General features: G+C 45.0%; 1 protein-coding gene across 4 annotated transcripts; it reads left to right on the top strand.

The window, feature by feature from the left end:
• The first annotated feature begins 6,371 nt into the window (after window positions 1-6,371).
• On the top strand, window positions 6,372-15,554 carry CNBP (CCHC-type zinc finger nucleic acid binding protein). 4 transcript variants are annotated; one of them, XM_084269634.1, is made up of 5 exons: window positions 6,372-6,501; window positions 12,799-12,914; window positions 13,182-13,274; window positions 13,463-13,661; window positions 14,566-15,554. In XM_084269634.1, exons 2-5 carry the CDS (start codon window positions 12,812-12,814, stop codon window positions 14,681-14,683), a joined length of 513 nt encoding a protein of 170 aa, XP_084125760.1. In that variant the 5' UTR covers window positions 6,372-6,501; window positions 12,799-12,811; the 3' UTR covers window positions 14,684-15,554. The 4 variants fall into 4 exon arrangements, with proteins under 4 accessions (XP_084125760.1, XP_084125758.1, XP_084125759.1 ...); XM_084269632.1 differs by having other exon boundaries at window positions 13,460-13,661; XM_084269633.1 differs by having other exon boundaries at window positions 13,179-13,274.
• Window positions 15,555-16,072: the final 518 nt, after the last annotated feature.

Here is a 16,072-nt window from a genome sequence, read left to right as displayed (position 1 = left end):
TGCAGTTTCTCATGCAGTTAAAGTGAGGCATGCCTATTTTTAGCATATCCAAATATTCTAGGAACTACAGAAGTGTTTGCCATCTCTGTTGGTAGAGCCTGACTGTTTTCATTTGTTAGCTGGTTGAAATTACCATGGAATTCAGCTATCTTTTCTGTTGTTGACAATGTTTACATTTGTTAGATAATTTCTGCCCTGGCTGTGAGTTATTTACACAGCTCCTTCCCAACAAACATACCCCCTGCCCTGGCTTTGCAGAGCATTAAGTGAATATCTTTTTCTAATCACCTTTTGGTTACCAGAAAAGTATTTGTGAGAATTCAGTCTGTACTTCTACTTCATATTTAATAAAGCTGAAAGGATGCCCTCATTTTTATATCCACATTTCCATAAGAGGTGGGGTAACTTCACTTAGCTCACTTTCATGTATACTCTGCATTATTTCAGGTAAAATACCACACTGGAAAAAAACCCCAAACAATAAAGCAGATAAATTGCCATAATATTAAAGACAAACTTTTTTCCCATTAGATGTCTATCTTTCTATGTAGAATTTATGTCTGAAAGGAATGCTTCTATAGTATTTTCCATTAAATTATCACTCTGCTAAATCTTTATTGGCAAAGATTGTGGTAAGGTGAAACAACTCAATTGCTTGCATGACAGATTATTCCAGTAATAATGTGGTGGGGGGGGAAAATTCTACTCATTATTTCAGTAATGAGATGTTGGGGGGGGAAGGTTTCCATCCCTTTTGCTTTGGCAGGCTGCAAACAGGACACCAAATGGGATATATTTAATAAATAAACACTGCAAAGTCTCTGATCCACCTCCAGCCAAGTCCTTACTCAGCCTCCTCTTACTGAAATCATTTGGAGTCCTGTCAAGTGCAGATAAAGAGCTCAGCTCATTTTTGCATCCAAGCTGAGTATTGCTGCATCCAAACTAGGTTGGGAACCTGATACGGGGGAGAGGTGGGAGTACGAAAGGACAAAGCAGCTTTGCTTTTGTACTTCTGTTCCAGGCTCTCACTGTCTTGCAGTCCAGTCTGAACACTATTTTCTCGACTTACAGTTGCCTCTTGAAAACTCAAAAAACCTGTTTTAGCACCAGGGTATCTCCAGGCTGTCACTGTACTCTTGACATTTTATTTCTCTCTTCCCCCAAGTTAACCGGACTGGCTGGGCAGGGATGCCGCCTAAAGCAGGTACATCTCTGGTGCCCAGTTACAGCTGCCTGATAGCAAATGTGTGCTGACACAAGATGGGTTAATTATGAATCTCAAATGCAGACTTCTTAATCCATTCCATACAGTTCAGTATAATTGCCCAGCAAAGACAGGTTTTAGGGATTGGATCTGATACTCCTCTGGAGTCAGAGAACAGGAGGCACCTTCTTGAAGTTAGCAGAATTGCACAAGCACTCAGCTGACACACCATGGAGGATTTGGGCTCATACAGGTCCATCATGTTAAATTAATAATTAATATTTTAGTTGTATTTGGGATAAAACACTTCTACTCACTGCCTCATCAGCAGAACTTGAATGTTGGAATCACTTGTGTAAATCACCAGAAGCAGCAAGAAAAGCATTGAAAGCAAGTGAGCAAGCAGCTCGGGCTGCAGATTGACTGCAGCAGATGCCCGAGGATCAGACAGCTGAGAATACACTTCAGCGCATTCCCTCATACAATCAAGGGAACCTCCTGACCTTGGCTTTACGTTGTTACGCTTTAACCTTGGGGCATGGCACAAAAATAGAAGCAGCAGCATTACAAAATCTGACCCTTTAGCTGAATATCCCATTTTAGAGGGATACCAGAACTTCTTCACGACTGTGCACATGTAAACATCTACTGTTACCATCATGGCACAGCGCCTAAGCTACTTCACACGGTGGGTTGAATAGGTTATTCTCCAGTCTTCTTTATGTGTGTGGTCTTACAGCCAGCCCTCAGCGAGCACTGCTCCACTGCACAGTTCTTCTACCATCAAATATTGGCGGTGTTCTTAACAGCACAGCCAGCTTAGCAGACGTAATAGTTGGCTGAATGGTACATTGCTGGTGTGATAAAAGGAAATGATAGCTTAAAGGTGGAACTAACACAAGATGTTAAAATATAATGAGCAGCTGGGAGCCAACATGTTACTCTATAGGTTGTTTTAAAGTAAGAGAACAGCAAAAAGCCCCTGCCCACCCCTGGGCTCCAGCTCTGCGTTCTGCTGGGCATGGCCATGTCTGTGCCCAGCCCTGGACCTCCTTGACTCGAGCTCGGTCATCCTGCCAGGGTCTGGGCTCTGCCTTGTCGCCGCAGAGTTGCCTCCCCTGGGCTTGCCCTGCCTGGGCTAGGCCCTGCCACCTTGCTGGCACAGTTGGGTCCTGCCTCCTTGCTCTCTGGGGAGCAGATGGACCCCCTGGATCATGCCAAGTAAATCTGCACTGCTGCATAGGTTTATACATCACTAAAGGGTATTTAGAGAGCATACAGTAGTTTTTCAGACATACTTAAGAGCTTCATTCTCTTTAGAGATGCAGGAGATTGATTGTGTGTCTGGACCCTTAGTTAGCAAGTGAAGTCCTTTTTGCCCAACTCGAAATCTGGGTATCTGTGCAACAGTCATGAGCTGACTAATCGTTCTTGTATTATTATGTACATTAAATAATTATTTCAAATCTCATCACCTAATTATGATAAATGAAAATGAACCAAGCATCTGGAATCAGTCAGTGTGATTGCTTCTCTCCAACCAGAATAATTTTACCCCAGAAGACTGTATGTAGCTAATTTAGAATAGGCACACTCCCCAAAGAAAAGGATTTATGAGCTTGTGAAGTAATTCAGCCATGAAGCTTGGGTATGAAATATGAATATTTTATAAAAGCAGCAGACCTTTCCTGTTGCATCATCCAGGGGATCATGCCTTCCATGTTTCAGGGGTCTCCACTGAAGGTCCCTCAATTGTCCTTTACAGGGACAGTCAGCCGTTCTTTTCTCAGTATACCAACTGATTTTACTGGTGCTTTATCCAGCCTCTTTTCTGAACCATTGACCATGACTTTTAAAAGAAGTAAGTATAGAAAGCTGACCAAAGAGTCACTGTGCAGTTGGATGCATATGGTGTGCTGTCAGGGGAAGGAACGGACGACAGCTACCACTTGTTCCGAAACTGCTGCTGACAAGTTGTTTCCAACTAAATCATACTCCAAAAGCAGCTTCTCTTTTGCATACTTAGAATCCATGGTGATTCATTTAAGTCTCCTTGGTTTTGGAAAGACCCACATAAAAAAATGACGACTTACTTTGACACTAGTAATAGGTGGCTGAGAAACGACAACTGCCCAGCAACTCCAACAGTTTTCTGCCCACATGTCCAACTGCTCAGAGGAAAAGAGTACAAGAGCATTGGTTGCAGAACATGATTTGTTTTATTTGGTCTTAAAGTGATCTGGCTCTTCACCCAACACTTCTAAGAACTGTCTGCATTGGGAAAGATGTATTGCTGAAACAAATTACCTTTGGCTATTACTATAGCTGAGCTCCTTCGAGCCCAGGCAGTCAGAAAGTGTCCTTGAGGCTTGGAATCTTGGGGGCAGAGCTAACACAAGGGAGCAGTCTGGAACTGACAGAAAATGGTCTTTTCTTTGCACCTAAGAGTCTGAAAGACTTTGTACTTCTGCCTTGCTTTCTGTCCACCTTGTTTCCTACAGGAAGTGCTCACTGAGCCAGGAACATGTCATGCCTCTCGCTTTTGTTCTTTAACTGCAAGACTATCCTTTGTCTACCTATCAAAGAGAAACCTGCAAAACAAGAATCACAAACTTTACTAAGATACCACAAGCCAAACTAATTATTGAGCCAGGTACAGAAACCAAATGCTGTTAGAAGGCTCTCTTCTTATCTGCTGGGGGAAAATGTCACCCATTGTAATGAAACTAAAAATATCCTGTATTATAAGAACAGTGGAACTGTGTTTGAGGCAGTACACTTGGGATGATTAATTGATTTGTTACCAACAGCAACACTTCTTGTGTAATGCACTGTCACTTGCAGTTGCACCTTATTTCCATTTCAGCTGAGGGAGAGTCCAGGGTGTGATTAGAAGTTCCTTCAAATAAACCAAACCGTTTTGATTTGTTCAGGGCAATTTACTGGCTGCATCAGTCACAAAAGCTTTCAAGGACAGCAAGTCTCTGGATTGCCACCAGATTAAGCTTGGAGTTTCCCAGCCTCGTGGACAGTACCAGAAGTACAACCATCAAAACACAAGAAAAAGAAAACTTGTATTACAATTGTTTTGTCAGTCAGTGTGAAATTCCTGAGTCCCACCACAAGGACTCATACGGAAGGTTCTAGTACTTTCAAAAAAGAAAATATTTGATGAAAAAAATGTGGATATATAATTTTCTCTCAGCACTCTCAGTGTCATGGCCCTGTTGTTTGTTTGGAGTTTTAATGCAATGTAGGCACAATTGGGGTTTAGAAGCTCTGAGCACTATTTTTCTTCTCTTTATCTCCTGAAAAGAGTAGTAATTAAAAGCATAAGTATTGTGAATAGGATTGTAATGTATCCAAGGCAACCAAATGTCATTAAAATAACGCTGAACTATGACAGTAGAGATGAAAAAAGTAATTAATGGGAAGAAACATTATTATGAGTTCAAAGCTTGTCAGCAAAGCTGATTTTTTCACATTACAGTAAACCAAATACCAGCACGAGAGGTGACAGAAGTTTGGGTAAAGCACCGTAGGGCAAGATGCAGAGATAGGCCTGAAAGGCATGTTCCCTTTTCGCACCACCTTGATGCTGATGCAATCCAGCCTGAGTGGATTTCATTTAGTCCTGTGGAAAATATGGCATTGTTACAAACCACGCAACACAGACATGCAAGCACGGCACCCAAAATACAAATAAAACAAGTCAAGCCCATCTTAAATGAACTGCGCTTAACAACCCGGAGAAAAAGATGTGTTGTTACTCATATTCTAATAAAAGAAACCGAGCTATAGTGCTGTAACATTTGGTTTACAGCTTGAGGAAAGGTCAGGCCAAACCGAGTCCTGGGGCCCACTGGGGATTTCTCACTCTTGTGACCAACACAGGAAAGATGTTTCAAAGGGAAGTGGAAGCAGCAGAATTTCAAACAAAACGATTATGACCAAATGAGCAGAGCAATTGTGATACTGCTGGCGTGGGGTCCTTGCCAGGCATTCGCAGTGAAGTGGGCTTAGTGCAATACTTGGTCCCTAACTCATTTAGAGTTCCTAGGCAAGGACTAGAGGGCTTATATAAAAACCTCAGCTGAGCGCTAAGCAGCAGTGCCACTTCTGCGGTCTGTGTAAGGTTCATAGTCTGTCCAGAAATTCAAAGAACTCGTTCCTTGTGCACGTGCAAAGCACCACAAGCCCCGTCAGCCGGTGTCCTCACAGACACTGATGAGGCTGCAGAGTCCGATGAAACCGGCTGGTGCCTCCGTGACCGACCCCGCGTCCACCATTTCCTCACGCCGCGGGCAGGACGCCGCCAGGCCGCCCCGTCAAGATGGCGGCCGCCGCCCCCCGGCCCGCCCGCCCGCCGGGAAGGAAGCAGGGGAAGACCCGGCGTGGCGGAGCAAGAAGGCTGCTCGGGGACGGGGGGCGGCGCTATGTCCGGCGCTGGGCTGGCCGGTCGGTGCGGAGGCAAGCGGGTTACCGGAGGCAAAGCCCGAGCCAGCGGTTGTGCGGGGTACCCGGCTCGGGGCGGGGAGCAAAGGCAGGACGGGGAAGCAGGGGGAGGCCTCATGCCCTCGCACTAAAATGGAAGCGGCTGCGCGGGAGCGAGCAGGGCAGGAGAAGACGCAGTTCCCGCCGGCCGACCGGCAGCGGGGCGCGCCAGTCCCTGCGGTGTTGCCAGCCGCTGCTCTCAAGGCGGCAGATCCGCAGCAGGAACCGTCCCGCGTCTCATCCACCGCGGGGCTTTAACCCCGGTCACGGGGCGGGGGAGATGACACCCTGGGCACGCCGTTTCACGGCGCTGTCCGTCCCCTGCTGCAGCACTAGGCCTGCCTGGCGCTCCCTCTTGCTGAGGCGTCACGGGGTGGGGGGAGGCGCGGGCAGGAAGCCGGAGCGGTGAGTCACGGCGCGGAGGGCAGGGAGGTGCCGCAGAACACGACCGGCGGCCCCTGCTCCATCCTGCAGCGCGCTACGACCAGCCGCCCGCTCCGACGCGGTGGGCGGGCTCCTCCCACCTTTCGGCGGTGATGGTTGGGTGGTCCCGTCTACGGCTCTCATTGGCTAGCCAGAAAACAGGTTCGCGCCCATTGGCTGAGAGGTGGACTCCAGTGAGCCGTGCGCAGAGTAGTAGGGAGGGGCGGGGTGATCTGGGGGGAGAGCGCGTGGGGCCGTGTGCAAACCGCGTGTGGCGCAGCCAGAAGGGACCCGGGAGCAGGCGGGCAGGGCCGGAGGGAGCGCGGCCTACTGTCGTCCGGGTGGGCTACTGCCGCAGCGGGGTCGAGAGGCCGCAGGTAATCGCCGGGTAGGCCTCGGCAGCGAGGGCCAGGGCTAAGGGTGGGCAGCGAAGGCAGAGCGTGGAGGGATGATGGCGCTGGCGCACTCTGGCCTAGTGCGCGGGAAAGTGGCGCCGACCGGTCCTCTCGGGCTCAGGCGCTATTCCCTGGTCCCGGTGTTGGCGGGAGGGCAGCGGGTGGTGGATGGGGATCGCTGAGGGGGGAGTGAGGCGCCGCAGGCCTTGCGAGGGCGGGCGGTGGCAACGGGTGAGTCAGGCTCTGGCGGGTTCCGGGAGGCGCTGAGGGAGCTTGCGCTGCTCTGGGGGAAGGGAGGCCGGAGGGTGGGGGGGCCAGCCGGGTCTGCTCAGAGGTTAGCCCGGTTCCCTGGGGCAGGGCGGGCGCTACCCGGGAGCGGTTTCCTGCCGAGCCCGCGGGCCGGTGGCGGCGCTCGGCCTGTTGGCCTGGGTTCGACGGCGGCGGCTGCGACGACGTGTCCTGCCGGCTCGGCCCGCAGCGCGGGGGCGGAGGGCGGTGTGATAGTCGGGGGGTAACGCTTCACGGGGCCGGCCTGGCGGCGTGGGGAGGGGGAAACCGCCCGGGTCGGCCCGCAGGCGCGGGTTGGGGTGTGTGACTAACTTCCCTGTGGGTGAGCGGCTGCAGCAAGTTCTGGGAGGAGAAGCTCTTGTCAGACGGGGGCAGGGCGGAAGGTGGCTGAAATAAAATTGTTTGTTCTTCTTTTCTTTTCATTTCACTTATTTTTTTCTTACATTTCCGCTAAGCTCCGGTGTGCCGTGGCGGAGCACTGGCGGCGGGGCCCGGGTCTGGCGCACCACGTGGCTCCCCACGTGTGAGGCGCTGCCGGAGACCGGAGGGTCGAGGTGTTGCAACTATTTCTCTCCGACCACAAGCACGGGTGGTGGCCTGCTCCGAATCCAAATATGACCTATAAATGGATAGGAAAAACAGCCTATGACATCTACAGACCATGGACTAGTGGAGGAGCCTTTTATTTAAGTTCCTGTCAGACATAGCTCTCGAATAACTCCTGTTAATCATTTAGTATCTGGAATTCTCATAAGGCATTATTAAACTTAATAGTGGGCTACATCTTCATTTCAGCGCTTAATAAGATCCCCATTGCCACGCAGTGTTAGGGTAGCCTGTTTTCTTCTTCAATGCAAGCCTGCTTAGAGAAGCAATTCATCTGTCCTCTTAAGCGAAGAGTTTAAATATGTTCACCAAGGCAGTGCAACAACCTTGCCAGTTACAGGCTTAACTTATCTTATTTCTTTTTTAAACTGATACTAAAAGCCTGGTCTGAATTTTATGTTAAAGCTTGTGGAGTGCTAATGTTGTTAACGCTTAAAGCGTTAAGTGGAAGATGGTAGAATGTGCGTATTTGGTAGGTAATCTTTAGTTTCTCTGTTTCTATATTAACTAGGATGAATAGATGGAAAGTGCTTACAGAGTCACTGTTTTGATGAACTTTTGCTCTACTGATCTGTATCAACAAAGCTACCCAAGAATTACTAATCAAAGTTGTCATGTCTTTTTGACCTGGCTTCTGGTCCCTCAGTAGGGATCCAAGTTCTTAAGTTTTAGTTAATGTTCAGAATTCTTGGGTCAGATTGACAGTGGTAGGTATCAAGGGGAGCCATATGCAGCATGGGACTTTACACTTCTACAAGTTTTCTTGAAGTTTCAAGCTACTTCTTTTCTGAATGGGGGTAGCGTTACCTAGTGGTCAAAATACCTAATCCTGTATATTATTCTGATGAGGACAAAAGCCAGAGATGGAAACATCACTAACTGTAGCATATTTTCAGGTTACAGATGTGGACATCTAGTCAGCTGAATACTGAGTAGCTTTGGTGACTTACGTGTCTTATGTTCAAGAATTCAAAAATCGTGCTTTTTTTGGGAAGTAAAAACCCCATATGATCAGTATTTCACTTAAATTAGTACTACCTTGACTTCTTTTTTGAAACTAAATGCTAGCACTTCTGTTGCCAGTCCCTTCTGACTTACCATGTCTTTATCTTACAGGAGGGCGAAGCTGTGCTTATTACATAGGGGTTTTGCCATGTTCAGGCTGGCTGTGGGCTGGCTTGTCAGGTACAGGTGCAGTATTGTAGGTTGCTCACCAACAGCCTTGAAAGGAACTGCTCGTTTCCCAACATTGGCCTCTGATACAGCTGACTTGCCAAAGCACTTTTAAGTATGCTGGCTTCAGTGGTGGCCTTTATCTAGTATGTCCTTTGACTGAAAGAGTGAAGTCCTAATAATATGGAATGGATGTGATACTTGTAGATCAGAAGAAGCACCTGGTGAGTATAATGAGGATAATTGCCCCTGTTACGTTGGGCTGGTGAATTCTAAGGAACTGCTGATATCTGGAAGAACAGTGAGTATTCTTAAAGGTGAAGTTCAGCTTCTTTTCTGCTATGAGCAGCCCAAGTCATTTGCCTCGGGTTCAGCAAACTTCGTTGTCAGAGTGCATCCTGGCTAAAAAAGCTGTAAAATATGGAGCATTACAAAGGAGCTCAGTGGTAGTTCCTGCTGTCATGGGGTCTAAATGGGCTCCTAACCCAGACTTTTGGGTTTTACTGACACTTGTGCCTGGATGCTAATAACACCCTCGCTTGTTTTAAAAGCTTTGAATTTGTATAAACTGTAAAAACATCATTTTCCTCTCCAAATTTTGATATAAGAAACTTCAAAGTTTCTCATACCAGTAGAAAAGTCACAAAGAAACTACATCTAATGTAGGAGACCACTGTGCTGGCACCTCTCATTTGGAACTTGGAGCATAATCATCAGCAGTGGGGTGATGATACAGAACAAAGATTAAAATTCTTAATATTTTGCTGAACAGCTTCAAGGTGATTGATTTCAGCTTCAAATACAATTAGGGAGCTGTGTAAGAGGGTCAGGTAAATTCCTTTAGTAGAAAGGTAAGTTTTGAGGCAGCTAGACTTTTGTTTCTTTGCAAGTTTTGGAATCGCATCTGAGGCAGTGGCTCAGTATGTCTTTCAGAACGACCTGGCTTAGAAATGTTAGATGAAGCTGTAGTTCTAATTTATTTTCCATCCCTACTTTTCCTGTCCCAGTGAGGTAAGAAGCTAGTTCTGGGATGTGAAGGGGTGAGTGTGAGCAGGCTGCTTTGTGTAACATATTTGAGCTGCAGGAGGCACTGATAGATGTGACCAAGTGAAAAACTTTCCAAGGAGACTTAAACATGTTATTGCCTTGGTTAAAGTGGCCTTGATAGATAACAGCAACTCCTGTGAACTGGCCTGCGGTGACAAAATGGAGGAGTACTGACGATAGAGCAGACCTTGAACTCGTCGGGTTTACTGTACCTTTTTTTCCTTAATTTTCTTTGGAAGTAACTGAAAAATGCAATGGTGTCCAAACTGCTTGGAGGTTATCCATTTAAGGACTTGTCTTCTGAACCAGCCTTTTCTGGGTATTACTCCTTAAAGGTGGTGGCTTGCTTTATCTGAACTTAAATGTATTAAAAACTGATAGAAGGATTTTACACCAGTGGGGAATTTTGTACTGTGTGAGGCTTCTTGGAATGTGGGGCAAGTCAGACTAGTGTCAGCTGCATCCACCTCTATCTGGTGAACTTGTATTCAGTTTCAGATCCTTTATAAGAAGAATGTAGAAGTTAAACATTAAAATACTGGTGAAGAGAAATTCCAGATAAACTGTTTTAAAACTTTTGTATGCTTAAGGTATCTAAAGATGGAGCAGTGTGCTTTGTAACTGTATTCTGTGGCAGCTGTAACCCTCAAATACCTCCCAAGTTGAGGGGAAAAAGGGGCCTCTGAAGATAAAGGTTCTTAAATATTCTCAAATAGTCTTGAAGGATAGTTTTGCAGAGACCATTGTCTGACCAGATTTTTTTTTACTCAGCTGTTGTAGTCTTACTTTGCCACTTTGCTGTATACAAGAGGAAAAGAAACTAGAGGTTTTCCTCTTGAAGGAGTGGTTAAAACAGAACCAACTTTGAATCAGATGTGAAACTTCACTTTACAGATTCCTTTGTGTAACTTGTCTGTTACACAGATTGTGACTGGCAGATTAATTTCAGTATAAAAACAGTGCTGTGCATGTAAAGCTGACATAGCCCAGCTATTAAAGATTTGTCTTTCACTGTATGTTAACTTAGCGGGTTGTATTGGGTTCTTTTCTGCCAATATTCAATCCTGTCACTTCATGCTGTAGTCTCAAATTCTTGGTTTGGAATGGGAATCTGGTACTTGTTAGTATCTGTAAACATGTATTGTAAGTCTGTTAACAGCTGTTGGTTGTACTCTTTTCAACAGGCCTGATGTTGCTCTTCTATAATGTTTTAACATAAAGAATTTTTTACAAGTTGCAGGTTGAGTGAAGAATGTCTTGGTATATGATTCAGAGACCCTATCTTGAAATCAAAGGCAGCAACAGCTATTGTGCCTGAGCCCAGCTCCTGCAGTTGGCTTTGCTTGTGTTTCTCCTGCTGTGCAGTGTCAACATAGTTGCTATGAAAACAGGCATCAACAATAGCACACTGAGTGCCAGCTGCTGCCGCCATAGTAGATCGTTCTTCACCCTTGGGTGTCCTAATAAGATAATTTGAAATCCTGAATGCTGAGATGAAGTAGAGAAGACTTTTTGTGTAAAAATCCTAGCATCTCTCAACTCCTAAGGCAACCAGCTGTTGCATCCTTAATGCCTGTTTAGGATCTTTTATTCTTTCACTGCAGAACTTCATTTTAAGAGCAAATAGTATCTTCTGGTCCAGCTGGTAGGTAATTCTGGGATTACAAAAGCTAGTGTATTACAAGTTTCTCTCTTGTACTCTGAATTCTCAGACTTCTCCTGTGGTTGGAAGGATAGATGGTGACTTCTGCGCGTAAGATTTGAAGAGACAGGAACTGTTTTGAGGGAGGGGTGGCTAAGAAGTCACTGTCAATTTTTTCAACGGAGTACTTTAAAAACAGCTAAATAAAAAGATCATGTTTAGATATAAGCTCTCCATTTAAGAGCTAAATGTCGGGATGCTAATTCTGGTTACTACTTGAGGTCATGTGATGTTCTTGCCTCTGTAGTGGCTTTTTGCAAGAGACAACCTAGGAATGTTCCTAGTAACCTGCATTCTGTAACAGAAATGGTAGGGGTACTGGAAGATTATCTTGATGGATGATGGTGTGAACTGACCAAATATACCAGATAATGACTAATGACTCTCATGACTAATGTGTTGGGCAAAAGCACGTGAAGCATTTAAATTTGAAAATGTTGTCAAAACAAAGCTTGATATGTGTAAACTATTACTTCAAACTTGTCTTCAGGCACAGTTAAATCTGAATATTTTTTAAAACTTCCTTGTTCTTGTATTTCTTGTTCTAGAGGTCTTGTGTAACTCTGGCGGCTGTGGGGAGTTACAGTACTGTGACCACAGTCTGTTTAACCTACCCCATCGCAACCACTGCTTCAGTGGCCTTCAGGTTGGCTTTGCAGCTCAATGAAATGCATACCTCAGTTCCCCAATATGGATGAGAAGTGGCTTGTGTTGTCTCTGACAGGCATGCCGATCTGATGTTTCCCTAGCATTCTGGGGATGTTTTCCAAGTTAGCCTTGTAGATATCTGGCAAGTGTCTGTTGTCTTTTAAGGAAGCCAAATGTCTTACACATTTTCTTCCACGTAAAACTGGGAGTGAAGTATGTATCCTGAGCTGTAGGTTAATACATTGAGGTTGTAATTCTTGTTTCTCGAACTTTTAACTATTTAGGTCATAAGAGAATGTAAGTCTTCAAATGTGTAGCAAATATGCTCTTTATGGCTTTAGATTCAATACTTCATTCTTGCAATTAGCTTCCAGAATGAAGCTTGATGAGTCAATAAATGCAGAAGCTGCCAGCCTGGCACTTCAAGAGAGTGTAACTACTACTTGGTAGAAATAATTGTAGAGATAAGTAGCTGGCTTTGAGTGTAACTCCAAGGAAGAAGGTATGTTACTGAGAGATCAACAGGTGGTCTTGTAAGGTCTTGTAAAGGGGTCTGCTACTTTTTTCCCTGACTCCTAAGAATTTTATAAGATTTTTGAAGTGAAGATGGGCTAGAAACAGATTAGAGGATGTGCTTAGTACACTGTTGCTTTGGCTGTTCAAAACTGCCTTTCTCCAAGCAAAGCAGAAACAGCCAGAAGTCTTGCTTGGTTTTCATTGCCTTGTGGGAGACCTCTAAATCTTCTACTTTAATGTAGCATTTGGTTGGAGGAAGAGAAGGTATTGTTCTAAAAAGGTCTTTCTTCCTCTGGCAGGTAATCTGCAGCCATGAGCAGCAACGAATGTTTCAAGTGTGGACGTACTGGCCACTGGGCTCGGGAGTGCCCTACTGGGATTGGCCGTGGTCGTGGGATGAGAAGCCGTGGCAGAGGTGATTGATTACTGTGGTTCTCAGTACTTGTACAGTAAGATCTTTGACTGTTATGAGGAGTGTGTAAAACTGGCTTTGTTAGTCTGAAGAAGTTGGGACACAAATTGGCGGTAATTCTGCTGGTTCTTTGCCCTGCCTAAGAATTTTGCCAAGGGCCTAAGTGAAGTTAACATGTCAGTTCATCTGGTAGTGGTTGTAGTTAAATTTTAAGAATATTTTTAACTTAATCCTTAAGACTGTCTTTCTCATGTTGCCCATTCCAAGCAGGCTTCCAGTTCATGTCTTCATCTCTCCCTGACATCTGTTACCGCTGTGGTGAGTCTGGCCATCTTGCCAAGGACTGTGATCTTCAGGAGGATGGTAAGTATCACTAAATATTCTAGCTCTTCAATCACACAGACAAGGTCTGTGGTTGAAGAGAAGTGTGCAATAAACAGGTAATAATTCAGTGGAAGCAAGCTGTACATGTCCCTCAAATAGAGGCATGCTACATCTCACTCTACCAAGGTTTTATAGTCTTGTTTGGTATGCTTTTCTTATTGTGGAAGCCTGCTATAACTGCGGTAGAGGTGGCCACATTGCGAAGGACTGCAAGGAGCCGAAGAGGGAGAGAGAGCAGTGCTGCTACAACTGTGGCAAACCTGGCCACCTGGCTCGTGACTGTGACCATGCAGATGAGCAGAAGTGCTATTCTTGTGGGGAGTTCGGGCACATTCAAAAAGACTGCACCAAAGTGAAATGCTATAGGTAAGAACTGATGAGAGGCAACTGCAAAATGTACCCCGAGTTAGGTGTTCTATATTGAAATTTGATTATGAAATGAAGCCTAAACTATGACCAGTTAAGCTTAAAAAATGTAGCTTTTTTTCTTTAAACAGTTACCTAGTGGTGGTCAAAATTTAAGACTTCAATGCCTGTTATCAGACTCAAGCAATACATTGTGATGTGCATCTCTAGGTGGCCAGAACAGTGTAGGTGTGAAGTCACTTAAACGTATGGGGGAGAGAGGGCTGTAGGCAGAAGGTAACAGGAAGCACTTGCTTAAACTCAAGATGGTTACCTTGTGTCTTGTGCTGGAACTGATAGGCTCCAGCAGGAGTGTACTTGGGACATCTTGGTTATAGGAACTGTACATAAAAGTGGATTTAAATCAGTTTGCAATGCTGGTTTCAGAATGCTGTCTGGTCTTCAGAAGTGATCCTGTACAAGAAACAATGTGTACTTGAGGGCAGTATTCACCCCTGCCATGGTTCCCTCCCAAGGGGGGAGGGAGAAAGCATTGCATTTGAGTTAAAATGCTTAATTATTCTCAAAACAAGGCTAAACTGCAGACAGAAGCATTGGTGCAGGCAAAACCTGACAAACAGCAAAAAAAAAATGCCAAAGCCAACCACAGCAAAAACTCAACTGTATTTGTCTGGTGGTTTTGGCATATACTGCTGCTAATGTCAGGTGATCGATTGGGGAACAGTTCCTGGCTCTGGTGGAGACAAACTTTCACATCAGAAAATTCTGGAGCACAGAAACAGAAGTTTTGAATGTGGAACCAGTGTTGAGTGAGACTTAAGTAGATAGTGCACTTGGCAGAGCTGGGTTGCTTTTCTGAGTACCTGCTTGGGATAGGTTTGATTAAATTGCTTGTCTCTTCCAGGTGTGGTGAAACTGGCCACGTAGCCATCAACTGCAGCAAGACCAGTGAAGTCAACTGCTATCGCTGCGGCGAGTCAGGGCACCTTGCACGGGAATGCACAATTGAAGCTACAGCCTAATTATTTTCCTTTGTCGCCCCTCCTTTTTCTGATTGATGGTTGTATTATTTTTCTCTGAATCCTCTTCACTGGCCAAAGGTTGGCAGATAGAGGCTACTCCCAGGCCAGTGAGCTTTACTTGCCGTGTAAAAGGAGGAAAGGGGTGGAAAAATCAACTTTCTGCATTTAACTACAAAAAAAATGTTTATGTTTAGTTTGGTAGAGGTGTTATGTATAATGCTTTGTTAAAGAACCCCCTTTCCGTGCCACTGGTGAATAGGGATTGATGAGTGGGAAGAGTTGAGTCAGACCAGCAAACCCTCTCTGGGTTACATGGAAGCGATCCTATGCAGGAGGAAAGAAATTCTGGAAGTGTCTGTACTTCCTGGTAACTTTAATTTTATTACAATGGCCTTGGATTGTCTGACCTCAGTAGCTGTTAACACCAAGTAACATCTGTATCAGGCCCTACCTAGAGCATATAGCTGTGTGGGAGTAAATAAACAAGATGCACATGCCTGTTAATGGCCATGAGAGAGAGAGAGAAATCAGGAATAAACTTAAAGTAACATAATTCAGTCAACGAATGTTCATGTTGGAGATGCAGAACGTAATGGGAAGCTTTTGAGAAAAACTTCAAAGTAAATCTGGAACCCAGACATCAGTGCTCATAGCATATACAATTTGGAGCTATTCAGGAGTTGCAAATAAATGCATTTTCACAGAAATCAAGATGTTATTTTTGTATACTATATCACTTAGGCAACTGAGTTTCATTTGCTTGTAATCAGTTTTTAAAGCAAGATGGTAAAAGCAATTGAAGTCCTAGAACATAGAAAATGTAATTTTAAACTATCAATAAAGCTGGAGGAGGAAGGGGAGTTTGGCTAAAGTTCCTTTTGTTTATTTTTGGTTTTCATGTACACAGTGCAAAATAACATATTAAAAAGGGGAATGTGGAGGTGTAAAACATTTAGTTTGGACTATTCTTTTGTACTGTCTTATGTTAAGTTTCCATTTGGCAGAGCAAGCTGTAAATATGACCACATGGTCCTTCCAGACCACTGCCTAGCTGCATGTGTTCATGTGTGAGTGGATTGTGCTCTCAGGAGCAGGCTTGTACCATCTGTGCCAGCATAGGTTTTCTTTGAAAATTGCTGGAGAGGGCATAGGTGTGACTGATGCTGTGACAGACTCCAAAATCCTGAGTAGTTTGGTGTCTTAGCAGTTCTTCAGCTTTCACAGGTGCTGTTTGCACCAAGAACTATTGCTTAAAGAATCTGGCACTTCAGGCACTTCCTGTACCTTGTTCTGTGTGGATTGACTCAGGGCAGTAAACCATGCCAAAGTTCTGCTCTGTGTCAGCTCCCTTTAATCTGTGCAGCTTGAGCACATCCACTCAACACCAAG

Source organism: Gallinula chloropus (genome assembly GCF_964237585.1).
Source record: "Gallinula chloropus genome assembly, chromosome: 12".
In the NCBI taxonomy this organism is placed as follows: domain Eukaryota; kingdom Metazoa; phylum Chordata; class Aves; order Gruiformes; family Rallidae; genus Gallinula; species Gallinula chloropus.
This window is presented reverse-complemented; position numbering and strand designations above follow the sequence as displayed.

Excerpts from the sequence above, each read along its gene's own strand:
- CNBP (XM_084269631.1), top strand. The coding sequence starts at position 12,812 with ATGAGCAGCAACGAATGTTTCAAGTGTGGACGTACTGGCCACTGGGCT. Across the intron at positions 12,915-13,178 it reads GATGAGAAGCCGTGGCAGAG|CAGGCTTCCAGTTCATGTCT; the intron begins GTGATTGATTAC and ends GCCCATTCCAAG. Across the intron at positions 13,662-14,565 it reads ACCAAAGTGAAATGCTATAG|GTGTGGTGAAACTGGCCACG; the intron begins GTAAGAACTGAT and ends TGTCTCTTCCAG.